Genomic DNA, 26,191 nt, shown 5'->3' with positions numbered 1-26,191 from the left:
ATTTACAATTGGCAAAGCCCTCCCTAGACTTGCTCCAGCCTGTTTCCTCCTGAGGCCCTTCCACTGACTAGAAGAATAAGCAAGAGACTTATTGGGGAAGGGGACACATGGCCGAGGATGTGCTAGTGGCCAATACCTTTTCTTAGAAGTCTTGGGTTTCTGATTCTGTCCTACACTCATCTGCCTGAGATACTTAGCTCCATTGGGGGTGCTGCTGAGGCCTTGGGCAATGGGATGGAGGGGTTGAATTGCAGCCTGAAGATGAGAGGAAGTAGAGGAAATGTATTCTCAAAGTACATGCTAGTTCTTCATCATGCTCCACCCCCATCACTTTAGTGTTCTGATGGTTCTTTGTTTCCTTCTGTCTCTAGGGTGATTCCGGAGGTCCCCTTGTCTGCAAGGAGCCCAGTGGCAGGTGGTTCCTGGCTGGCCTGGTGAGCTGGGGGCTGGGTTGCGCACGTCCAGATACTTACGGGGTCTACACCAGGATCACCAGGGTGCTAGGCTGGATGAAACAGACAATGAGCTGAGGGATGTCCCCCTGTGCCTTCCCCACTAGGCACAGGCTGCTCTGTTACCTGTTCCTGACATTGATCACTTGTCTCCAGAGTGTTAAGAAAGACAGAGATTATGTTTTGGGATGGGGTGAAAGTAAATCTTCCCCTGGGGGTATGTGAGGACAAGTGGGAAGCCCCTCCACCCTCTCCAAGAAATGCCCCGTCTTGTATTAAGGCCAGGCACACAAAGGTCTCTGGTGCATTGAGGGGAGGGAGGACGGAAAGATGGGGGCCCTGAGCAGATGCTTTCTGGACAGGAGCATGGGGGAGACTAACTTTACATGAACTACATGATTCATCCCCAGTCCCAACACTGGAACATTTGCTGCAAGAAAATCTGACTGATGTAGATAGAAACGAGATTCCAGTAACTGTGATATCAATCCATCTCTCTCCCCTTCCCTGCCATTCATTCTTCTCCTCCCCCCACGCCTCCTCCTCTCCCATCTCTATAATTGCTTCTTTCTTTAGCTAGAGGGTGTAGTTAGGTTCAACAGGGCAATTATTTGTCTATTACAGCCTCCAAGACATGATCCATCACTTTTCCCAAGTACATGTCACTGCCTTGGTGCTGTAATTTCACCATCATTTTATGCTGCAATTGGACTCCCTCCAGGCACAATTCTTGGCCACTGAGTACATAACATCTGTGCAACCTCCTACCCGCTCCCTTGAATTCATTTAATACCTTTAACACAAAAGATCTTCCTTCACTTCCATTCTCTGTTGCTAGCAAGTGAGGGGAGAAGGCAGCAAGCAAAGTATTTTAGATGGTGATGGCTATGTATTTATAAAGAAATATTATGGGCCAATGTCTGGAATTGGGAATAAAAATAATTACTTTTTTGCTCTGCAATTTTCTCTCTGTTTAACTCTCTCTGGGTTGAGAATGTGTCTGCCAACCTAGAATTCCATACGAAGCAACTTGATAAGACCAGATTAGAGAACCTCAAAAAGAGACCAACACCTCCCTCTCAGCTACAGCCTGGGGACAGCATGAACCAGCTGTAATCTGTGTGGGTGCTTATACAGTGCCCATCACTGTGGTGTGAACTGCAACAGAAAGAAGTTCCCCCATCAGCCCTGCTATACACACTTGGGGAACTACAGGCAGAAAAGGGAGGCCCAGCCAGGCTCCCTGGGACTGTGGGAATGTCTCCGTCACTTTAGCCAGGAACCAGGAGAACATCCCCTTCCACCCCTGAGAATGGAAGACAATGCGTATGCAATAAATATCAGTACTTAGGTACATTAGGGTCAGAGTAGGTGACCAGGAGCCCAGGCCAGGGCCAAGCCTCCAGGCTGAGCTACACCCAGCAAGCAACTTTTGTTTCATGCGTGTTTATGAATTTTATCCTGGGCCGCGTGAGCAATGGAAATGGCTTCCTTAGCCCAGCATCATTCCACTGGGACCCATAAGTCTCCTGGCCGACAGAGTGCTGGGTACAGAGACTCCACTCACACGCACATCCTGCCGCACCTGCTGTTCCTGAACAAAGGGGTGGGGAAGGAAGACTAGCCCTGAGTGGATGCGTGCTAATGTCAGTTAATCTGAGGCCTCAACCCAAGCTCTCGGGTCCTTCCCACAAGCACCAAAGTGCTCTGGCAAAAAGGAGAGGAGACAGCCAGTAATGGACAGTGACATTTATTCAGGAGTTATAACACAGCATCCTCAGACACCGCAGAAACACCCCATGCCCAGAAGCCCTGGCAGGCATCTCCTTCCTAGAACAGTCAGAAGCTACATCAGAAGCCAGGTATGCCATGCCGTACTCCTGCCTCTTTCACCCCCATTGAAATTAAACCTCTCCCTGCAGGGCCTCTGTGTGTGTATTACCCAGCAAAGGATCAAGGCTGCCCCTTTACTCCTTGTGCTAAGCACAGAGGCTATCCGGAGAGAGGCAGGGATTCCCCATTTGCCCCCTGGTGACAAGCACAGCTCAACTGCCCTCCCCAACAGTGGCTCTGACAGTGAATCAGACACACAGGCCTGAATCTAGTCAGCAGGTCGGGGTAGGAAGGAAGCGTGTAGCTGCTGAGTTCTGTCCTCCCCAGCAGGGGTCACTGTGACCAGTGCTTAATTTAGAGTGAAAGAGGTGCCGGGGCTCAAGCAATGATTTACTTTCAAAACTGATGCGGCAAATCCAAAGGTGCCGGGGCTATGAACTGCCAAGCCTAGAGATGCCGGGGCTCAGCCCTAGCACAAATTAAGCACTGACTGTGACTCTAAGGAAGGGAAATCCTGTGGGCCTGGGGAGATTGCAGGGTGTGGATTACATCCCCTGCAGCAAGTCAGACACAAAGACGGGGGTATCTGCCTTTCTCGGGGGGATGCGAGTGTGAGCTTCAGAAACGATATTCCAAAACAGAACTTTAAAAACAAAGGCAACAAGTTGAGGGTGAGGAGTGGAGTCGCTGCGACGCTTTCCCCCAGAGGGCTGCCATAAACTACAGTACAAAAATAAAGATTTTAAATGGAAATTAAAAGGCTGGAGTTGATCGTCGGTATCACATCCTGAGGCCTCTGGCTTGTAACAACTAGAAAACGAGAGAGAGACAAAGAACAAAACCAAAGGCAGAGAGAAATCAAGCATGGAGGAGAGAGGGAGAGCAACACAAATCGAGAGGAAGAGGAAAAGCAAAGTGACAGGAGATGAGAGAACAGAAAAGAAAGAGACATGAAAAAGGAGGGAGGGAGAGAAAGAGAGAGGAAGGAAAATCCATGTGAGTAAAATATACTGACTCAGTATAATTCTCAGGCCCCACAGCTAAGGGCAGAGAGACCCCTAAACAGAGGGATGGAGAGAGCCTGGCAAATACCAGAGAACCAATGACTCCCCCTAATCTAAGGGGTGTGGGAAGAGGGGTTCAGGAACCCCCAATTTAGCACAAATCCTGTAAACACCCTAAAAAGATTGAAGCAAGGCCCTTTCTCAGGCCTCCTCACCCCCTTCACCACACAACTAGGGCAGCGAGCCCAAGTTCTCTTTCTCTCTGCCAAAAATTGGGGCACACTTCACACAGAGCTGCCTAGTTTCTATTTTCATCCCCAGAACGCTTACCCTGTCAGAATCTGTTGGGAAACGCCCACCTGGCAAAGGTTGCTTTTAAAGGCAGGGAAATATATGGAAATCCTCATGCAAAATATTCTTTCATCTATCAAGAGGAGGATTAAACAGTAGCTTCTGGGGAAAAGTCCTGTGTTCACATATGCCAGGCAGAAATACAGCATTCTCCCCAGCTCCCCATCTATCTTCCTTGCCCTTGTTCCCATCCCTCTCAATGTCTCACAGCTTTACTCTTCCTTCTGCTACCAGAGCCTCTAGTCCAGAACTGTAAGGCCTGCTTAAAAAGTAAGACACACACAAAAAGAATCAGAAAAGCACAGAGTAAGGAAAGAATCAACCACTCCCTGCCCCCACCAAAGACCTACAAACCAGGGCCAGATCCATAAGAGGGGAGGCGATGAGAGTCACTCATGCAGAGCTCAGAGTCATATCTGAGAGTGCAGACAGGTAACACACCTGCAGAGGAGGAAGAGTGAGGAGCAGGAGGAGACAGGATCCTGAGCAGGGAGCACACAGGACCCCAGAAGTGGAAGGTGACAGGGGAGGCAGGAAACCAGGTGCACGAGGAGAGAGAGAGAGAGAGAGGGAAGAGGGGAGTGGAGGGAGGGATTCTTGGGGAAAGAACTGTGTGGAAGGGAGGAAGTAGGAGAGAGGTGACAAGAACCCCATGGGCGGGAAGGGAGCAGGAGAGGGAATCTGGACAGGAGAAAGAATTAGCAGAATCCCGAGTAGATTAATTTGCTGCAAATAAAAATAAAAAAAACAATAAGTTAAATATAAAGTAGCAGCCATGTGTAATAGATCTCCCACCTCTACCACTGTGACCTCAGCCCCACTGCATCCCCTGCTCCCTGGAGTGGTTCCCTCAGCCCCTTCCCTAGTGCTTCCCTGACACTAGCTGTGTGGACTCTCACCAGACGGGAACGGACGGCTTTATGGTTGGGTTTTTATTATTATCATTTTCCTCAGGGATTTGATGCACCTTTCTCCTCTGCCTCCTCCTCCTCCTGCTCCTGCTCTTCCTCCTCTGGATCCTCCTCTGTGCTCTGCGGCCCAGCGTGCAGTACAAAGGGAAGAAAGATCGGAGACACTTGCAAGACCTGCCATGGTGATTCTTGTTCATGCGCAAGGGCTCAAAGCAGCGGCCAGATTTGGATATAGGGAGGAACGGCCTGAAGACCTTTAGGGTTCAGAGAAATTCAGGCTCTCTCTGGAACCCTGACCGGAGATTGCCCATGGGAATCAGGCAGGTACGTCTCCCCACATAGAAATGCAGAGGGTTGTCAGGGACTGATGGATTTTGGTCCTTCCCATGTTCTGTGTCTACCAAGAAAGCATACCCCAAGGGAGTTTCTCACCTCCCTCTCTGGCCTGAAGGTGAGGAGGGTGCCTCCCATTTCCACACACCACAACTCAGTGGAGAAAGCGTTCCTCGCTCTCCAGAAAGAGGATATGGAGCTCTAGTCAGCAAACAAAGGTACCCACTGCAAAGCATTCTGGGTATTCACACACTGATGGGTCTGATGATAGTGACACACTCAGCGTGGGTAGGAGATGAGGAGGCAGACTGGGGAGGCACAAGAAGGACAGAGGTACCTTGTTATAGTGATTTGCCACACACACAAGGTCCTGTTCATTAGGAGGTAGCACTTTATGACTCTGAACAAAGGGACAGGCCATGACATTTCACCACCTGGTTAGCTCACCGCTGAGGGGGAGGGAGGAAACAGAGAAGAGGCTCTTATGGTGATGAAGATAAGCCATTAACACGGACGGTGAAGTGCAGGTTGGTCTCACCTTGGCTTTGTGGCTAGGCTCAGAGCTCAGACCATTGGGTGAGTTGTACAGCTCTTTGGAGACCACGCACAGGAACTCTGTCTGGTCCTCATTCCCATAGTTATAGGATGACCCGATATTCACCAACTGGAAATCACAAAAGGAACAAAGTCAAAGATCTCACACATGCTTTGCTACACGTCCACTTCTCACTGGGAACAGGGATATAAACAACGCCCTTAGGGAGCATGGAGTCAGATACTTATGTGCTACTCCCATCAAGAAACCAGAGGGACTGAGGACTAAACAGAGGCTGTGACACAGAGACCTGCGGGTGGAGTTGCTGTACACAAAGAACTGTAACCTCACTCAGATTCCTTCAGGCTCCCCAGAGAAGAGGTGGCAGAGAAATGAGATCGACTCAGTGATGAGCTGCCAAAATCTTACCAGTTCCCCCCTCTCCCCACGAGGGGGTTGTGGCCCGTGCCCGCCCCCCCGGGACCCCTGCCCCATCCACCCCCCTCCCCTGTCTCCGGACTGCCCTCAGAACCGGGCACGATGGTATCGTTGGCCACAGTAGTGGGTGCCCACCCCGCCCCGCCCCTAAGAGCCAGAGGGACCTGCCGGGGGGCAAGGTGGGGAGTCCCGGCGGTACTTACCTGGGGTGGCTCCCAGGAAGCATCCGGCAGGTCCCTCTGGCTCCTAGGGGCGGGGTAGCGAAGCTAGGGGGGAAGCAGGGGGAGCAGCTGCACCCCCAATGATCACATCAAAAGTGGCACCTTAGGCACCGACTCCGTGAGTGCTCTGGGGCTGGAGCATCCACGGGGAAAATTTGGTGGGTGCAGAGCACCCACCTGCAGCTCCCCGCCTGGCCCCAGCTCACCTCCACTCCGCCTCCTCCCCTGAACACGCCGCCCTCCTTCGCCACCCCTCCCACTTCCTGCGAATCAGCTGATCGGCAGGAAGCCTGGGAGGGCTGAGAAGCAGGCGGCGGCTTCGGGCTCAGGCCCAAGGAGGCGGAGGTGAGCTGGGACGGGGAGCGGTTCCTCTGCGCGCCCCCTGGGTTACCTGCTGCAGCGCAGGCGGCCTTCCTCACGCCCCCCCCCCCCCCGCCCCAGCTCACCTCCGCCTCCCTGGGCCTGAGCAGGAAGTTCAGTTTTTGGCCACTTGTTAAATTTAGAAGCCCTTTGAGAACCAGTTGTCCCTCATGGGAGAGCCGCTTCTAAAAGGGCTTCTAACTTTAACAACCGGTTCCAGCAAACCAGCTCCAGCTCACCACTGGCTCTACTGGCATTGTACCTGGTGAGTAAACAATACCACAGGGGAAGTGGTGTATTCTGGTGCCTTGGTGTTCGAGCACGTTCCCTGTCTCTTCTCTAGCCCACACATCCTACTCTACCTGCTCAAAGCGCCATCCATCTGACATAGTGGAAACCATCTGAGTGAGCTCTTCTTCCTGGCACTGCAGCACCCGGTACACATGCTTCGGAGGCCCCTGTGAGGAAAGTGAGGCACGTTGCTGAGGAACTCTGCCTTGGGGGCAGATGTTCCGGCAGGAAATTGAGCCAAGTGGCTTCATACCCTCAAAAGATTCTGAGTGTTATTCTGTGACAAAAGCTGATACGCCTCTGGCTGGGATTATAAAAATGAGGGGCCTACAAAAAGGTACACCCGCAACCCAACTTCATATTGCCCTGCCCAAAAAGGGGTGGTATGAGAGGACAAAGGTTTCTGCAGGATCACACCTCAGGTACAGCAGGAGAGCACATGGATTAAAAGGATCTACCGTGAGGAGGGGAAGGGTCCAGCACCCAGCATAGGCCACGCTCATTCTTACAGGAAGTTTGCATTTGTTATCATTGTTAATGAACGCCACTGATATAAGGCCGGGGTTCTCAAACTGGAGGTCAGGAAGTTATTAGGTGGGGGGTCGTGAGCTGTCAGTCTCCACCCCAAACCCTGCTTTGCCTCCAGAATTTATAAGGGTGTTAAATATATTTAAAAAGTGTTTTTAATTTACAAGGGGAGGTCGCACTCAGAGGCTTGCTGTGTGAAAGGAGTAACCAGTACAAAAGTTTGAGAACCTCTGATATAGTGCCATAAATGCCCACTGTGCTCGAGTGTGGAGGCACAGAGCAAAGCAGTCTCTACTTCAGGGAGTTTACAAACTAAGGCAGACAGGACAAAAAGGAATGCAAGTTCAGACATGGGATCAGTGCACAGGGAAAGAGACCATGGAGAGATTACTGGTGAAGCCAAGTAGTAGCTCTGCTGCAGGATTCCTGAGTGACCCTGGGGGGGAAAACACTCTCTGTGTTTGTTTCCAATCTGCAAAATGGGGGTAATAAGCCTGTTTTTCTCCCACCCTTTGTCTTGTCTACTTAAACTGCAGGCTCTTTGGGGGCAGGGGCTGTCTCTGACTGTGTTTGTACAGTGCCTGGCACAATAGGGCTCTAATTTCAGTGTGAGAGTCTATGTGTTACAGTATTGCAAATAATAAACAATTTTTAACTCTTATTATTACTGGAAGAAATGGGTATTAAAGAGCGATTTGAAAGAGGTAATCACAGCCAAAGATGGAGGAGTCATGCCTTAGTGATCTTCCCCACTGTAGACATCCCCTCCGCCTCCCACAGCATTAATGCCTCAGTGACTCCCCACCGATATCCCTGCCTCCCACAGTGATAGAGCACTAAAAGTGCACTAAAAGGAACAGGCTGGCTTCTTTCTGGAGTTGCAGGAGCACACAGACAATGCATCTTCCACAAACCATCCCCTTCCCACACTGAAATAGCCCCTGCAACTAATGCCCTGTCTGGAGGTTCAGGATATCGCACCCTTCCAGATCAGAAAAGCACAGCATCCAGTGCCACCTCTGGGACTTCCATTTTATTTTAACTACAATGAAGGTTTCCTGCTGGTGGAAGATTTCATGACACAGCATATATCAGTGGAATCATCCCTGCGTATTTATGTGCCAACAAACAACTCCCATTTATGTGACCGGGCCAGCTGGGCTGACACACCAGGAATTGAACCAAGAACCTCCAGAACTAAAAGCCTTGGCTGCTACAGCTTGAGCTAAAGCTCTGTGGCTGGGGGCTGTAACAACTCATATCCTCTGCAGATAGGCACAGAGTGGGATCAGTAACAGTCACCCACCAGTGGGTTATTTTTCCACGGCACTTTCCCACTGTCCCTCCCCTATTTGACCTCTCTTCTAGCTTTCCATCCACCCTGCCCCTCTCCATTTCCCCTCAGACCTGTGTTATGGTGTAGTTCTTCTCCTCCAGTCTGTCCTTGATTATTCTGATTAAAGGGCCGATGTTATAGAATTCAGCTTCTTCTAGAACCCCTAGACACACCCAGAGCGCAAAAGACATGGGAATAAGTATCTGTCCTTCTTAGTCCCATTTCCCAGTACTCAGAGCTTCCTGAAGAGAAAGCCCCATCTGGCTGCTTCAGGAATTCACATGCCTGTACCAAGAACTCTCTCCCCTGGGGAGAAGGGACACCACAACATCCCACATTAACAGTTCTCTGCTGCCTGGAAGCTCTTACACCTGGGGATTGAATTCAGGCCCCTTTTACTACTGCATCAAGGGGAGGCGCAGGGGTGTCTAACCTGGTTACGATGTGAGGGCTCTACAAGTGAAGACAGAACCCTAACTCTTCTCTGGTTAATGTTCCCAGGATTCACCCTACTGGGAAGTGCATCCATATCCCTACCCTGGCTGTTATTCCAGGAGGAGGACACTACCCACTAATACCTGATCCCAGGCTTGCGGGTTATTTTCCCAGGGAGGGTTCAGGGCTCTACCTATTGGGCACTGAACTCAGGCACCCTGATTACTGACCCAGAGTGTCTATGAACTAGAGTGAATTTAGGCCACTAGCTACTTAAGGGCTCATTCTTGCCCTGCTGGTTACTGTCCTGTAGGCTCTGTTCAGCAGGGATTAAACCCAGACCCCTCAGTTACTGAGTGCTATCCACTTGGGAGCGAATCCTGTTTATTGTTGTAGGTACTGAGCCTAGTCTTCTGGTCCCCATCCTGGGCCTGTTGCTGATCTCTGAATAGCACTTTACCCCAAAGCAGGTAAACAAAGATGTGTGTTTCACTTCATTAACCTACAATAGCTGCATCTGTCCGCTCCCCTGAGACAAACATGATCATGTTTGTTAACAGGGAGGGTGCGGGGCACCTTATGGGTCCACAAGGGAGAACGATGCCTAGGAACCAGCATTCAGTGACTACACAGGTTCTCTCTTGAGATCAGTACATAGACAGGGCAAGCAGGTGAGATTTAGTTGCCCCTAACCATCCCACGTAGGCCTACGGTACACTGAAAAGTTTCCTGGCATTGCTACGTCAGTCAGGGGTATGAAAAAACCACACAGCTGACCGACATAGCTATGCTGACAAAACCCCTAGTGTAGACGCAGCTCTGTCAACAGAAGTGGATTTCCATCAACATAGCTAACTTTGTCCGGGGAGACAGCATTCCTGCAATGACAGAAAAACTCTGACAGCATTGTCATGCTGGCATAGTCTCCATAGTATAGATATACTCTGAGATTCCCTCAGAGCTTCTCATTCTCCCACCCCATTAGTCCCTCTCTCACATACACTGGGAGAAATGGCATGCTGGGGAGGAAATCAATAATACTGTAAAGCATTCTCAGTCACTTAGGGCTCAAACCCTGTGGGGTTAACACCAGGGAAGGCCATCCATTTCTTACTTGTTAATTCATCAGAGATCCTACCTACCAGAGATCCACCACTACCATGGCCTAGCCACTCCTTTCCCAGCCCCAGTGACAAAAGCTTCATGCTCCAAGTAGTGGAGCACGGGTGAGGAAATCAGTGTGCACAGGGTTGAATCAGCATGAGTTCACCCTACCATAATATCATACCATCACTAGGAATAAGGGGAAATTCCAGCAAGCTTTTTCTCCCAACTCTCATTCATTTTATTGTATGGCAAATGGGACACAAAGAGTTCCCCGGGATGTGGGCTCCAAAGATAGCTGTCTCAAAAATCCTAGCACAGGGGAGAGGGCCCGCCACTGGGGGGAATTTTTTAGACAGCAGAATTGGATATGGTCAGGAGACTGGGGTTAACAGCACCTACTGTAACCCACCTCTAAGAGAGGGATTGGGTGTTAAGAGGGAGTTTTCTGGGTTTCAACACTCACCCTCCTCAGCCATGTCTTTATTCAGTACCAGCTTGCCATGACGGAGGAAATTCAGGATAGGTCCAAAATATGTGGGGTCCCGGTCTATTAGGTACGCACCAGTCTCATCCTAACAATATAGAGACAAGCCATGATGGGAAGAACCCAGGGGGGAAACTTGCCACTGACCCTAACTTCTCTAGACAATGGAGTACAATAAAATAATAACTGTAGTAATCCTGGGTTACATTTCTATAGCTCCTTTGGTCCAGTGGACAGGGCACAGGACTGAGGATGAGGAAACCTGGGTCCTTTTGGCTGTTGATTTTAGGGAATTCACTTAATTTTTCTGTGCCTTGTTTTCCCTGTGAAAAATGGGGATAATGATTAGTGCTGGTCAGGAAACAGTTTTCCAATCTTGTGAGAATTTTTGAGATTTCAATAATTTTTTCCACCCCAAATTGGGATGAAAAGTCAAAATCTCAACACAAAAAATTATGAATGGAAAATTCAAAAAGAAAAACATTCAAACCAGAGAGATCAAAACATTTCAGTTCAACTTTGACTGTGTCATTTGTTTAACATTTTTAATCTTAAAATAACTTAAAATTTCAAACCAAAACATAATTTTAATCCCAAACCCAGTATTTTCCATTTTGAAAATGTCAAAGTGGGACATTTCAACAATTTCAAAATGTTTCTTTTCCCTGAAAAACAAGAAATTCAAAAAAATGGACCCTTTCCCAGGAACAGCTTGGTTTTGATGAATCAGCATTTTCCAAGGAAAAACCATTTTATCAAAAAATCCCTGACCTGATCTACTAATGATACCTACTCACCTTTGTAAAGTGATCTGAGAGCTAAATATTAAAAGTAGCATATAAGAGCTAACTTTAGGATCCCAAAGCACTTCCCAAACGACATGCATATAGTACTACAGAAAAGCAGCCACCTCTGGGGTGGAAGGCTGCAGCCAGCTGATACACATCACACTGCAAAACAGTAGGGAGAAGAGGCATGTTTGAAAGTACAATGGGTTAAATCAATTCTCTAATTTGTTTCATGTTCTCTATGTATATAAATCTCCCTACTGTATTTTCCACTGAATGCATCCGATGAAGTGAGCTGTAGCTCACGAAAGCTCATGCTCAAATAAATTGGTTAGTCTCTAAGGTGCCACAAGGAGTCCTTTTCTGTTTGCGAATACAGACTAACACGGCTGCTACTCTGAAACATCTCTAATTTAAAGTACCCTGGGACTTCTAACATTCAGGCAGAACCTAAATACACATGCAGCGCAAACTGCACAGTACTCTCAATTTATCTCCTTTGAAAGAGCAAAGGGCTGAACGGATCCTGCTGGGGCCCCAGGTCTTGGTATTTCATCCCTGAGGTGCAGACCCCGCAAGCCTTTCCTATATATAATATGATTCTATAAGGCTAGCAGGGAGATCCTGGAATAAAAAGACGTGATGTGGACTCTGGTCTCAGCAGGGCTCCTACCTCTTCAGCCTGTACTGGGAGGAGGAGACTGGAAGAAGCGCTCTGTGTAAGCTGGGAAGCTTGTCTGGTGCAATAAAAAAAACGTACCTCCCCCACCTTGTGTCTCTGGCGGGAGGCTACTTATTGTGGCTCTACATGGTAAAGCCAAGTCTCCTTGTCAGGCCTGAGTCCCACCCACGGAGCTGGGCGTGTGACAGAGGGAGAAAGGAGGGCGCCTCTTGCGGGGCTGGTGCAAAGCGTCCCAGACCGGTGGCGCGGGGAGGCAGAAGAGACGGGTGCTCTGTGTGCCACACAGCCCCGGGCTGGCGGGCCTGTTCGGTCCCCACTGTTAAGCCACAGCCTCCTCCCGTTCCACAGAGGGGACGGGCCCACCCCCCGAAGAGGCTCTGGCTGGCACGCAGGGAGTGAGTCCCCCGGGGGGGAGAGGGACGGGGTCTCGCTCCAATCACCCCTGCGCGCGCGCCGCGCCGCGCCGCGCCGTCCGTCCCGCTGCCTCCCCAGCTCCGTCCATCCCGCTCCCTCTGGACCCTGTACTAGGACCCCGCCTTCCCCCGCCGGGGCTAGCTCCTCCCAGCCCGGCCTGCGCTCTGCTTTGATCCCACCCAGCTCAGGGCTCCGCGCTGCCCCCCTGGGCGCGCCGCAGCCGCAGCCACCCCCCTCCCCAGTGCGGGTCCGGGCGGCCAGCAGGCGCCAGCTCGCCGCTTACCCGGTCTGACTGCAGCTCCTCCCCCTGGCACAAGCGGCAGAGGAACGATTTCTGCTCCCGGCACAGGGTCTGCCTGGTGGTGAGGAAAACCGTGCCCCCTACGTTCAGCCGGACCCACTTGGCCCGGCTGCTGTTTGCGGGCTGCGGCGGGTGGCTCTCCCAGGTCAACGAAACCCTCTCTGGAGCCTGCGTTTCCTCCCCTCCTCCTTCCATCCTCATCTCTCCCTCTCCGTCCCTCCCAGGCTGGAGACGCCCCTGCAGGTGTTGGGCACTGGAGGATTCTGGGATCTGTAGTTTATCTGGTGCTCTCCACCCCAGAGGTGGCTGCATTTCACGGGTGCTCAAAGTGGGCAGCTATGGGATCTTTGGGGAAGAACGATTCTGTATCAATGGCATGTCTGTTATTACTAACGATGGGCACAAGGGACAAAACCCAGCTCCTCATTCTGAACACTCCCCAAATTCCAGGGGTGCCAGGATAATGGGTTTGCCTTGGGGCCTCTCTCTGGTCGCTGCTGTTCAGTTGATAGCTGTAGATTACTTTGAAATAATATGTAAACCCTGTTAATATGACCACATTACATCGTCTCTGCGATTGGTCACCAAAGAATCCTGAGAGCTGTAGTTTTGCATAGCCCACTCTGCCTGCCGCAGGATCTGCAGTGTTATCTATGCCGCCACTGCTGCTGCACGGGGTGATGAGTGCTAGAGGATTCTGGAAGCTGCAGTTTACACACCTTCTGAGCAGGGTGTTGCAGTCAGTGGTGCTTTGGGTTGAGGAGAAAACTGTTCTCTGCTCTGTGCCTATGTGTTGGATGTGGCTCAGTCTTCCAATGCTGAACCAGCCAGATCTCTTTCATGTTCTCCTTTTGCCCAGCAGGGTGTCCAACTATCATAGCATTCACTTCTCTGCTATTGCAGCAAGACACTCATAGAGGATTCGAACTATTTTGGTCATTGAGACTATGTGGGTGCTCATGCATGTAGGGGACCAGTGTCCACTATCAAAGCCCTGTTGTTGTTTTTTTAATTTATCTGCAGTGATGATCACCTAGTCAGCAAGTTTTCCCCTTGGCTGCTACCCCATCACCAACTCCAAACTTGCCTTGCATAAACCTCCCTTTCCTGGATGGGTGTCTCTATGTTTATGCAGTCCCAGGCCTTGCCCGCACCCCCATCCAGGGGATTAACTCATTCACAAGACCTACCTCTGTCTCTTCTGAGTGCCCCATTTGTGGCGGGGGAGGGGGGAAGGTTTTGAGAAGGAAGAGAGGGTGCCCTTTTGGAAGTTAAGTTGCACATGACCCCTGGCCCAGGTGAAACACGCAAACTTTATCTATCCCCTCAACTATGCTTCTACCATGCCCAACAGAGGTCATCTGACTTATTAACTGCAACCACCTTTGCCAACATTTCAAACAGTATTCACATCAGGCAGAAAAACACAGGTAGCTTCCCTCCCAAAGGCTAACACTGGCCCAAAGCCACCCGCCCAAACAGGTACCTGACCCTTTCCTGCCAGGGCAATAGCCATAAAGTGCAGTGCTGAAATGTAGGCACACGTCTATTAACCTTACAGTTGGGTCTTTTCTTGGGTCTCACACACACACACACCCTTTCTTTTTTTTATTCCATTTAGGGAGCTAGTTCTCTGGTACAATTCAGTCCCTTTATGCCATATAAGGGGCATAAAGGCAACAGTTTTCCCCACAGGTGAGTAACCAAGTCTAAAGGGGTTCCCTGGAAAACAGAGCCAGCCTACCCCACTCCTCTCTAGCGAAGGGGGTGTGCCGGGGGTAGGAGGTAATGTGGCTGGAAGATGCTGTCCTCTAGCTATTTTCAGCTGCTGAGTAGTCCCTAGGCCACCACTGCTGAGTGTAAATATGAACAGCCTTGAGTCTCCTCTAATTTAGAAGAGAAGACAGATAGACAGGCCCCTGGATGCACAAAGAATATAAACTATAGGTGGCATAGTCACTTTTGCTCCCCTGCTCCTTAACTCTATATGGCATACCTTGGTTAGAGTGGAGACTCAGGCCCAAACCCTTATTGTCTGTCATCTATTTTTTCCTCTTATCCCCCCCATCTATCTCCTTTTTCTCCAGCCTCCGTCCTTCAATTCCTTAGCCTGCATCTCTTTCCCCACTTTTCTCTGCCCCACTCCCTATCCATCTCTTTCCTTCTACAGCTGCAGATGATCCAGGGAAGGTCTTTAGTCATAGCACGAGTTCTTCTGTCAGCACTGGCCTCTGTTTGTTGCCCAGATGTCAGGATCTGGCCCACCCACAAGAATGAAGTCATCATGGAAGGAAGGGCAAATTGTTAACACCTAACCCACCATATGTAATGCATCCCAGCTGCTCCCTGGGAATTGATCAGGAGACAAACACCCCCTCACCCACCTCTCTCTTCAAGCTGTCTAGGACAATGGGTGTTATGATCAACAGGGACCTTTCTTTAATCAAATATATTGAGGCCACTGTCCTTGTACAGGTGTAACCAAGAGCAGATTAACTCTCCGAATGCACTGAATCAAATACCCCTGATGTCTGCTGGGGGAGATTTTCAGCTCCAAGACTTAAGGTGGTGGCCTTGTGAAAATGACTGCCATTACACTAGGGCTTCAACTCAGCAAGGTACTGAAGCACATAACTAATTGTAAGCACACGAACAGTCCCATGCAAGTCAGTGCAAGTACCTGAAAAAGAGCTCTATGTAAGTTTGTCTCTCTCACCAACAAAAGCTGATCCAATAGAAGCTATTACTTCACCCACCTTGTCTTGCTAATATCCTGGGAGCAACACTGCCTACAGGGGGAGTACTCTCATTCCTAGCATTAGGCATGTGTAAGTATCATGCTGAATTGGAACATAGCATCTGAAAGTTGCACAATTGCATGGCTGCAGGACATTAACAGCCTGAAACAAACAACAGAGAGGTATGCTGTCCCTTTCTTATTTGGTCTACAGGTCTCTCCCAGGGAAACTGAAATATACCTACCAAGGATGAAACAAATACTGCAGTCACTTCATCAGCACAGCTTTCTTCATAGAGAATAAGGGTATGTCTACACTGGAAGTGTAATTTGCCACCTGGATAGACATACCTGCGCTAGCTGTGATCGAGTTAGCACGCTAAAAACAGCAGCGTAGCTGCAGCCGCAGCCGCACAAACTGCATGACAGCCTAGCAGCCCCAAGCATGATCCAGTCTGAAACTGCAGGTACGTCCTCGGGCTGGCTGCTCACACTGCTGCAGCTTCACTGCTGGTGCAGGTCTGTCTGTCGGAGCTGGATTTCATAATTTTATTAAGATGATGTTGAAGTAAAAAGAAAACGGTACAGAGTTTAAGCATAGAAGTTTCTGGTTATCAGGGAATAAGGTACAGATTATCAAGGGGTGCGAAATTTGGTTTAGGAACGGGTGGCGTAAGGAATACATAATCTCCCCCATTGGTAGTAAAAGTTTAACCGGTTAAAGTACAGACACTGAGATATGCGGGTATGTTGTCCATATACTGGTTATGTTCAGGGGTGGAGTGTAATGAGTGGATACGATGATGGGGATGGATCTACCCTCATTTGGTGGGATTTAATGTTCAGTGAGTTTATGGTTCCAGTTCATATGGTCCAATGGGAAAAGTCTCTCAGTCCCTCTCCCATAGTTGATGCACGATGTCGTACCGGCTCACACCTTACACCTGCTCCAGCTCCACTGTAGACGTATGCTGGATATATGTAGCTGTGGTAACTAAACACTCCCTGTGGAGGGGTACAGAGCAAGATGCCTCTGTGATCTAGGAAGGAGAAGCCCCAGCTATACTGTCCTGGGCTCAGTTCAGGAGAAAAACCTTTAAACTCATTAAATGTTTTTATTATGTAACCTTTTAAATAGATACTTTCTTTTTAAAAAAAACAGGATTTCAAGTTCCCCAGGAACAATGGTGGATGCAGAACTGGCTGAGAACAAATCAGAGTCCAACTACGAGGAGAAACCTAAATTGCTCCTCCACTCATCTTCCTCACTCAGTGTCTAATCAGGAGGGATCATCCCAGCTGATGAGTCCAGCCTGAATCAATTATTCCACCAACCCATAACAAGTGCTTCCTCCCCCTAATAAGACGCTGTAAAAAGGCATCTTCCATGCCCAGAAAAATGGGTTGTAGGCAAGAAGGGGGAGGGGAGTAGGGGGAAGGGACTAGAACCATGTGTTTAGATTTGTCACCCCAGACCTTCACTCAATACCACTATGATTTTAAAAACAGGAAAGGCTAAGACCATCTCCCAAAGCCTGTTCCAAGGCAATCTGTCTGCACCGCAGGGACAGAAGCATTGCTTCAGAGGGTCTTGCCTCTGCCCTCAGAGATGACCTCTCCAGGCCGAGCCCGCATGTACCACTCCACCCAGGCACCATCGTAGACAGCCACGTCTGGCTTGCCACAGAGGTACGCCCCCAAGGCCACATGGCAGGCAGTGACTCCCGAGCCACATGTGGCTACCACTGGCTTTGAGAGGTCCACTTTCTTCTCCTGGAATAAGCTGCGGATCACTTCAGGGGTCTTCTCAAAGCCAGCTTCTGTGAGGAAATCCAAGAAGGGGATGTTCAGGGAGCCAGGGATATGACCAGGCTCAATTCCTGGAGGAAGAGGAAGGAGACCAACGCAGACAGGAGTTAATTTTTACATCACGGAGGGTTCCATCGCACAACCCCTTCTTGACTACCCTCCACACATACTCATGCCTTGGCAACCCTCCCTCTACAGCCACTGCACAAGGTTATGTGAGGGTTAATGTCTGTATGTTTGACCACAAGGCATCATATCAAAGCTAAATATTATTAAAGTGATGGGGTGTGTGGGAGCTACCTTCTCTTCCGCCTCCCCAGGTCCCCAAGAGATTGAGTGCACTGCTGCCTCTGAACCATGGGACTCTGCATTCATACTAAAATACACAGCTTTCTTCACTTCTTGTACGGACGGAAAGTCACTTTCTGGGGTGCAGCTCTAACAGCTTGGGGTAGGGATAGGAGCACCCTCTTTCAGCCGCATGTGTTAGTCACAATGTATGCAACATCACTTCTATATGCTTGATTTGGGACTCAGCTGTGGCAACAGGTGAATCAGCTGAGAGGAGGGATAGTTTTAGGGTGAAGGCAAGGAATGGGACTCAGAAAATCTTATTTCTGTTCCTTCCTCTGCCACAGATTTCCTGTTTGACCTTAGATGTGTATCATAATCGCTGTGTGCCTCAGATTCCCAGCAGGAGAACAGCCATAATTAGGAATAGTTAGTTATTATAGTTAGGAATCATTAGCGAACAGGATGTAAGGAATCATTAAAAAGGGATAAAGAATAATATGGAGAATATCTTATTGCCTTTATATAAATCCATGGTATGCTCACATCTTGAATACTGCGTACAGATGTGGTCTCCTCAACTCAAAAAAGATATACTGGCATTAGAAAAGTTTCAGAGAAGGGCAACTAAAATGATTAGGGGTTTGGAACAGGTCCCATATGAGGAGAGATTAAAGACGCTAGGACTTTTCAGCTTGGAAAAGAGGAGACTAAGGGGGATATGATAGAGGTATATAAAAGTATGAGTGGTGTGGAGAAAGTGAATAAGGAAAAGTTATTTATTTGTTCCCATAATATAAGAACTAGGGGCCACCAAATGAAATTAATGGGTAGCAGGTTTAAAACAAATAAAAGGACGTTCTTTTTCACACAGTGCACAGTCAACCTGTGGAACTCCTTGCCTGAGAAGGTTGTGAAGGCTAGGACTATAACCGGGTTTAAAAGAGAACTAGATAAATTGATGGAGGTTAAGTCCATTAATGGCTATTAGCCAGGATGGGTAAGGAATGGTGGCCCTAGCCTCTGTTTGTCAGAGGGTGGGGATGGATGGCAGGAGAGAGATCACTTGATCATTACCTGTTAGGTTCACTCCCTCTGGGGCACCTGGCATTGGCCACTGTCGGCAGACAGGATACTGGGTTGGATGGACCTTTGGTCTGACCCAGTATGGCTGTTCTTACGTTCTTAATCTTCCCCTTCTCTCACCATTTGTCTGCCTTGACCATTTAGGTTGTAAGCTCTTTGTGGCAAGGCTGTCTCCTACTATGTGTTTGTACAGCACGTACCAGAATCGGGCCTTCTATGCACTACCATAATACAAATTATAATCTACAGTAAATCTGGCTGTCAGATGGAGATCTTCACTGCCAGGTGTTAGGGGAAATCAACCTAGTTAGCATATGTGACTCCATTTTGGGTTTCCTCTTGGCCATTAACTAGAAGCGAGCACATCACGTACCAAGGGAGGATCCTTCAGGGTGGACAGCCGGACAGTTCTGTGGGGAGATCGGGAATCGAGGCCATAAGAGAAACAACCGCCGAGTCCGGGATGGACATGCGAAGCCCCTTGGGGGCACAATATATGTGGGCTCTCAGTTTGCTAAGCACGTCCCACCCAAGAAGGTTAGCGGGGCCTTCTGGCATGACAACAAATCTATGTGACAACTTTAAAGAACCCAGCTCCACAGGGACGGGGCAGGATAGGGGAGCCGGGCATGGGTTGCCCTCAATACCCTGCACCCAGACCTTGGTATTAGAAAGAGAGCCCGGAACAAAAGTTAAAGTGGAAAGGGTGGCTCCGGTATGCACCAAAAAGGGTACAAACTTTTCCCCAATTTTCAAGTAAATTTGAGACTGCAATCCAAGATCCCATTCTAACTCTCCCACGGCTCCCAAAATCGCCTCCTCTAGTCACTGGGGATTAGCAAAGTCCTGGGGAGCGTTATGGGGAAAGGAAGAACCGATCTCCGGCTGATCCTGCCAAGGAGCCCCTTGTGGAAGCACGGGGCATTGCCTCTTCCAGTGCCCCGGTTGCTTACAATAATTACAGTTCCTGTTCCTTGTCCCACCCCTTCCTCCTCCCCATCCTGTCCCGCGTCCGCATCCCCTCCCTCTTGTATTCCTGTGTCCCTGCCAGTGCTGATTCCTCAAGGGAACCTGCAGTGCGGCTGCCAACATCCTTACTTCCTCCTTCTTTTGCTTACGTTTTTCCTTAGCTTTCTCCTCGTCCCTACCATTAAACACGAAAGTGGCCAGGCGAACTACTTCGCTTAGGGGTTTCCCTGGCCAATCGGGAACATGTTTAGTTAAATGCTTCTTTATGTCTGGTGCCGCTTGATCGACAAAGTAAGAGACCATCATCGTGCGGCTAACCTTGGCTTCTGGCTCCACCCCTCCCCCATACATTGTAACCTGCTTAAACAAACGGGCCAAAAATGCAGACGGATGCTCGTTTAGGTCTTGCTGGCACTCTAATTTTTGACCAATTTGCCGTCTTACTACCCACCCTACGGATGCTCTCCAGGAGCCCTTCCCGGGCAGCTGAGAGGCTGGCCCGGCCATTGAGGTTGTTAGGATTCCAACCTGGATCGGCTTCGGGCCAAGGGGTGCGATTCTCAGCGTCCCCCACCCAACGCCGATTAGCGTCTAGAATAGAATACCTCTCGTCGGGGGTAAATAGGGTTTGCAAAATAGCCTGGATGTCTGCCCAGTTAGGCTTAAATGCCGTAAAGACTGAACGGATAGTCTGTAGGACTCTTTCTGGACTGTCCCACAACCTCCGCATCTGTGACTGCCAGGTTACCAGGGCCAAAAGGGCGGTGGACCATGATCATAGTGACACAGTCAGTGCCTGTCGCAACGGGCTGTTGTATCCGGGGCGCTTGAAGCGCAACAGGGGGTAGGGTTAGAGACGGGTATAGACGGGCAACAGGAGGAGGAGTAGGGGGAAGAGACGGAGGAGGAAAAGCAGCATAGGGCGGAGCGGAACCTGCAAGCGGCATGCAAACCTTAGATCTGGTACCAGAGCCCAAAGTCGAGGGGCGCCCCTTATCTCGGGCGTATGCCCAATTATCCCATACATACCAATAATCCATTTGAGCTGGATGCTTGTCCTCCAGTTGTTGTCTAAGGCAGGTTAATTCATCCTGTCCAAAAGTTCCGTCAGGTGGCCATCCAAAGGGCGTCTGAATAGTCAGCGCTGGCCACTCAACTTTACACAAAATTACAGCTCTCCTTTTACCTAACCCATGGGTGCCAGAAATATTTTCCAATTCTCAAGAATCTCAGCCAAAGGGGTTCCCCTGCTCACACTCTGCCCAGAGCCCATTCTAGGGCTACCAAAAGAACGCCTAATGTGCCACCTTATCGCCTAAGCGACGGCCCACACTCCCGTTCCTCGGAGTTCTCGAAGGTGAACTCACCCGGTGCCGGCTGGAGTTGTCCGAGGGAAGGAGTGCGGCTTCGCTTACAAGGGCGAGCCTAGAGTCCCATCTGGGTCGCCAAAACTGTTACGAATTATTCCAGTTAGGACACGTACAGTTCGTTTCTAGGCTGAGGCAACCAAATAAAGACAGACTGCAGAGTATCTCAAAGTTTCTAGGTTTATTCCGCTTAACAGAGCGGTAACACGCTCGAGCATAACGGGACCCCGATTACAGGTTACACAAAGATTATATACTGTTGGCAAAACATCCTGCCTGTGTGCCTCGGTGGGGGGGCCTAAACCAATAAACAGGCCTTCTCCTTATCTATTACCAATCCCCTGCAGCCACCTTCCCCATGCAAAAAAGCTGAATTAGCAACTATTTCAGGCATGTCGGCTGGTTCCTGTCTCCTTTGTTTCCCTTATCTTGAAACTGTCCAGCTGTCTACCCTGAAGGATCCTCCCTTGGTACGTGATGTGCTCGCTTCTAGTTAATGGCCGAGAGGAAACCCAAAATGGAGTCACATATGCTAACTAGGCTGATTTCCCCTAACACAGGATTAAAGTCCTCAGGGCTTACTGCTGGCACAGATGCTGAACTACTAAACATCTTGTGTTTGAATCACAGAATCATAGAACATCAGGGTTGGAAGGGACCTCAGGAGGTCATCTAGTCCAACCCCTGCTCAAAGCAGGACCAATCCCCAATTAAATCATCCCAGCCAGGGCTTTGTCAAGCCTGACCTTAAAAACTTCTAAGGAAGGAGATTCCACCACCTCCCTAGGTAACGCATTCCAGTGTTTCACCACCCTCCTAGTGAAAAAGTTTTTCCTAATATCCAACCTAGACCTCCCGCACTGCAACTTGAGACCATTACTCCTTGTTCTGTCATCTGCTACCACTGAGAACAGTCTAGAGCCATCCTCTTTGGAACCTCCTTTCAGGTAGTTGAAAGCAGCTATCAAATCCCCCCTCATTCTTCTCTTCCATAGACTAAACATCCCCAGTTCCCTCAGCCTCTGCTCATAACTCATGTGTTCCAGTCCCCTAATCATTTGGTGTCATAAGGCTTTGCCCCAGGGTGAATGTGTTTTAAGCAAGCTTTTCCAGCAGCATACAGAGAACAGAACAGTGGGAGTAGCAAATAGACATAGGTAAGCAGAGACAGCAACCACAAAGAGGGATAGATATCAGCCAAGCATCCTCCTCTTGAAACTCATCTTTGGAAAAAGTGAGTTTCCAGCCTCAACCTTCAGCTGGGAACGAGAGTCATGGTTCTGGGTTTGTGCCTTAAAATGAACCCCATGTTTGTCACAGCGATGGCTAAGCAGAGGTGTTACCTTCTCTGGGCTCTGCCTCCGTCCCTCTGAACCGCCCTGCAGAGCGAGCATCAACCAGCTGGAAGCGATGTGACTCTATGTTCTCCTCTACGTCCTCATGGGTCTTCACCAGTGACTTGTCCAAGGAGGCACTGAACTCCGCAGGAACTGCTCGGCTCTTGCCAGAGCTCAGTGGGTACCCCTCCCGCTGCCAGTTCTTCAGCCCACCGTCCAGAAGGGAAACAGCATGGTGCCCAAAGGCCCGGAACATCCACCAAACACGGGGAGCAGAGAAGAGACCCTGATCGCTGGCATCATACACGACCACATGGGAGTCGTTCCCCACACCCAGCTTGCCCACATACTCCGCAAAGTCATCCGCACTGGGCAGCATGTGGTCATATGGCGACATACGGTCGCTACATAGGTCGAGGTCAAAGAAAGCAGCACCAGGGATGTGGCGCTCCTCAAACTCATGCCGGGGGTCACGCTTCATCTTCGGGAGGTACCAGGACGCATCCAGGATCTTCACAGCCTGCCCAGCCTGAGGGGACTTGATGGTTTCTGAGAGCCACTTAGCCGACACCAGTGCCCGATAAAGGAACTGCTGAGACATTGCTCCTGAGTCCTGGCCAGATTCAGACAGTCTCTGGGGTTTCCTGAAGGGGGGAAAAGTCAGGAATTAGTGACAGGAGATATTAGGGTGAGCTACTGCGAAAAAAGAGACTAGAGCTCTTTGGGGGAAGAACTGTCTTTTGTTCTGTGTGTACAGCATCTTGCACAATGGGCTCCTGAGCACTACAATAATACAAATAGTAGAAGAAAAGAACTTGGGCCCCAGGTTACAGAATACAACCCCACCTCTGCTTCACTGTGTTCACACCAGGGTAAAGTCAGCTCTGTAACACCACTGGGGCTACATCAGAAATCGGTTTGGCGATCCAGAGATCATGAAATGAGCCCAGTTAAAGACAGAGAGCGAAATCTAGGGAGAGGAACATCTGCAGAGCCTGCCTCACCCCAAGATGAGTCAGCTGCATGTGGCAGGAACCTGTATTCAAGATCAGGAAGAGAGAACCCTGCGTGTGAGGCACCCTGGCACCTGCTGTATATACCAGAGCCAGCAATCTGAACCTCACAAAAGGGAGCTCTGCATGGTTGGGTCCCGCGTCCTGAATTAAGGACTGCCACCGCCCCATTAAAAAAGCTGTTCGTTTCCCTATGCCCAAGTTTTGCTGTTGCACACTCTGCCAGCACTGTGACTTTCCTACAACTCCCTGCCCCACGCCACAGGCCCGAGAGAGGAAAGCAGCATAGCTTTGGGAAGAGCCCTTGCCTCCGCGGCAGGCTGAGAAAGAACTCCAGGCAGAGAGGGTTGTCCCCTCGGACCTGGCTGAGCCAGCAGCATCCCCCCTGCCCCTGCCCTGGCGGTACTGGACCCTGGGTTCCCACTGCCAGGGGTGTTACACACGAAGCAGACAGGAGTGGCCAATGCCCACTCAAGGCCACTCCCTGGCCTGACCAGCCCCTACAAGGCACTAACTGCACGGTCCCCATCAGCTTTTAAGGGACAGCCCCCGCTCAGGGCTCCAGCGGAAAGCATGCCAGCGTGCCAACAAGGCCTGGCACGGCCTCCTTCCAACCCAGAGCCTGGGGATCGGCGCAACCACTCCGCGCCCACCAGCCAGGTTCAGCCTAGGGAGCCTGGGGGCCGCTGGCCCTGAGCCCGCAGAAGTTCCTGCCTTCGAGTGAGCGACTCCCGTCCAGCAGGCTACTGCCCAGACCTCCGTCCCGCTGCTGGGCCGCGGCTGCTCAGCGGCGTGACTGACACGGGCTTCAGGCCGCCTCCCCCAATGCGCGGCGCTCCCGCCCCCTCCGTACGTTCGCTCCTGGGAGGAGAGAAGCACCAGCTCCCACCCGGCTGCCCAATACGGGAAAGGGCTGCCCGCCCAAACCAACTCCTGGGGGGGTGGGGGGAGGCGGGGGCAGAAGGGACCGCCCCGCACCAGCCCTCCCAGCCCAGAGCCAACCCGCAGCAGCTCCCCTCCGCTCCCAGCCACCAGCGGGCGGGCTTGCCGGAGGGAGCGGCCCCGCGCAGCACTCTCCGGGGGGGGGCGGTTTCCACACACACACACACACACACACACCCCCCTCCTCGCAACAATGGTCCGAGCCGCCCGCGGGGCGAGAAGGAAATGAATCAAAGAGACCTTGTGGCCGCCAGGGTGCGGCGCCGGGAGCCGCTGCCGAGTCAGGGCAATACGCGTGCCCCGAGTGCAATGCGGAGGGAGCGCGGCGCTGCAAGGCCGGCCTCGCCCGGGACAGGCACCCGCCCGCGCTGCGCGTGTGGACTGGCGCTGCGTGGCCCAGGGCTCCGGAGCGAGCTGCGCTGCCAACGCTGCCCTCTGCAACCCGTCCCGTCCCCCCCCACACACACCCCTTTAACCCAGATTCCGGCCCCTCCCCCCGCCCCGTGTGCTGGCCCGGGATCCTGCTCTGGAGCGCGCCCTCCTGCGGGCGTTTCCCGCCGGGGATTTAGTCCTGAGGGGTTTCTCTGAGGCGGGGGGGGCTGGGAGCGGCTCCTCCATCACCAGGATTCTTCCTAGAGCAGGAGGCCTTTGTGTCCAGCGGTTTCCTTCATGAGGAGGGAGTCTCCTGGTCTTGCTGTGTAGTGAGGTGTCAGCTGGTCTTTAGCTCGCTTCCCTTACACTTGTACTGTGACCCTCACCTTGCCTGAGACACAGTCCTAGCTTTCTGCAGAGCCCTTTAGAGTTTCTTCTAGGGTGAGACAAGGTGGGCGAGGTAATACCTTTTATGGCAGTGGCTCTCAACCTTTCCAGACTACTGTAACCCTGTCACGAGCCTGATTTCTCTTGCGTACTCCCAAGTTACACCTCACTTCACTGTTTGCCCGAAGCTGGGAATGGGCGACAGGATGGAGCACTCAGAGATTGCCTGTTCTGTTCATTCCCTCTGAAGCACCAGGCATCGGCCACTTTCGGGAGACAGGATACTGGCTAGACGGACCTTTGGTCTGACCCGCTATTGCCGTTCTTAGGTCCTTAATTTCGCTTACAAAATCAGACATAAAATACAAAAAAGTGTCTCAGCCACTATTACTGGAAAATTGCCAACTTTCTCATTTTTACAATATAATTATAAATCAATTGGAATATAAATATGGTACTTACATGTCAGTATAGTATATACAGCAGTATATACAAGTCACTTGTCTGTATGAAATTTTAGTTTGTATTGACTTCACTAGTGTTTTTATGTATAGCCTGTTGTAAAAGTAGGCAAATATCTAGATGAATTGATGTACCCCCTGGAAGACCTCTGCATACCCCCAGGGGTACACGTACCCTGGGTTGAAACCCACTGTTTTATGAGACCAGCTTCTGTGGGAGAGAGAGAGACAAGCTTTCCAGCCAGCAGCACAGAGTTCTTCTGGTACTGGTAGCTTGAAAGCTCATCTCTCACCAACAGAAGTTGGTCCCATAACAGATAGTAGTACCTCACACTCCTTGTTCTAATATCCTGGGACCAAAACAGCTGCAACACTTCACAGTTTCTTCTTTGAGACTTGCCCTTTGCCCTAACACTGATTTAGCCAGTCATCTGACTGCACTGTCAATGATTCTGGAGTCTGGTTTCACCTTGTTACCTCCTTCCCCTGCCATCAGGGTTTCAGTTTTATGCCCCACAGGAGGCTGAAGATGGTTCCTTATTCCCAGTTCCTTACTGGTGGTACCAGCTCCTTATTCAAAGGCCAAAATTGTTTAAAATATAGAAGGGTAAGAGTA

At 50.5% G+C, this 26,191-nt stretch overlaps 4 protein-coding genes across 24 annotated transcripts in view; 2 read left to right on the top strand and 2 right to left on the bottom strand.

Annotated features, from left to right (window-relative positions):
• TMPRSS6 (transmembrane serine protease 6) overlaps positions 1 to 1,417 on the top strand; it is a 35,641-nt gene extending 34,224 nt beyond the window's left edge. For all 7 annotated transcript variants that reach the window (XM_084641652.1, XM_084641650.1, XM_084641648.1 and 4 more), the window contains one exon: positions 372 to 1,417. In XM_084641652.1, the coding sequence (XP_084497778.1) occupies positions 372 to 530 (159 nt within the window). In that variant the 3' untranslated portion in view covers positions 531 to 1,417. The remainder of the gene's footprint in view (positions 1 to 371) is intronic.
• Positions 1,418 to 2,186: 769 nt separating this feature from the next.
• Positions 2,187 to 13,131, bottom strand: KCTD17 (potassium channel tetramerization domain containing 17). Of its 10 annotated transcripts, none has more exons than XR_014713373.1 (7): positions 12,787 to 13,054; positions 10,599 to 10,707; positions 8,665 to 8,756; positions 6,801 to 6,896; positions 5,423 to 5,548; positions 4,540 to 4,671; positions 2,187 to 3,005 (listed from the first exon to the last, which is right to left on the bottom strand). XR_014713373.1 is itself a non-coding variant. In XM_084641725.1 (7 exons), exons 1-7 carry the CDS (start codon positions 13,003 to 13,005, stop codon positions 3,028 to 3,030), a joined length of 774 nt encoding a protein of 257 aa, XP_084497851.1. In that variant the 5' UTR covers positions 13,006 to 13,062; the 3' UTR covers positions 2,187 to 3,027. The 10 variants fall into 10 exon arrangements, 7 of the variants coding, with proteins under 7 accessions (XP_084497851.1, XP_084497853.1, XP_084497855.1 ...); XR_014713374.1 differs by having other exon boundaries at positions 2,187 to 3,095; positions 12,787 to 13,053; XM_084641725.1 differs by having other exon boundaries at positions 2,187 to 3,095; positions 4,608 to 4,671; positions 12,787 to 13,062.
• Positions 13,132 to 15,246: 2,115 nt separating this feature from the next.
• CIMIP4 (ciliary microtubule inner protein 4) overlaps positions 15,247 to 26,191 on the top strand; it is a 32,618-nt gene continuing 21,673 nt past the window's right edge. Inside the window, exon 1 of the mRNA XM_084617109.1 lies at positions 15,247 to 16,008. The gene's annotated coding sequence lies outside the window, so the exon portion shown is untranslated. The remainder of the gene's footprint in view (positions 16,009 to 26,191) is intronic.
• MPST (mercaptopyruvate sulfurtransferase) lies at positions 16,637 to 25,159 on the bottom strand. Of its 6 annotated transcripts, none has more exons than XM_084617114.1 (3): positions 25,114 to 25,159; positions 22,407 to 23,044; positions 16,637 to 17,421 (listed from the first exon to the last, which is right to left on the bottom strand). In XM_084617114.1, the coding sequence occupies exons 2-3, from the start codon at positions 22,999 to 23,001 to the stop codon at positions 17,123 to 17,125; spliced, it is 894 nt and encodes a 297-aa protein (XP_084473240.1). In that variant the 5' UTR covers positions 23,002 to 23,044; positions 25,114 to 25,159; the 3' UTR covers positions 16,637 to 17,122. The 6 variants fall into 6 exon arrangements, with proteins under 6 accessions (XP_084473240.1, XP_084473242.1, XP_084473239.1 ...); XM_084617116.1 differs by lacking the exon at positions 25,114 to 25,159 and adding an exon at positions 24,977 to 25,001; XM_084617113.1 differs by lacking the exon at positions 25,114 to 25,159 and adding an exon at positions 24,596 to 24,799.

The sequence above is a fragment of the Lepidochelys olivacea genome (assembly GCF_965140295.1).
Source record: "Lepidochelys olivacea isolate rLepOli2 genome assembly, chromosome: 1".
Taxonomy (NCBI): Eukaryota; Metazoa; Chordata; order Testudines; family Cheloniidae; genus Lepidochelys; species Lepidochelys olivacea.
Note: the sequence above shows the minus strand (reverse complement) of the source record. Positions and strands in the feature narration are given on the sequence as shown.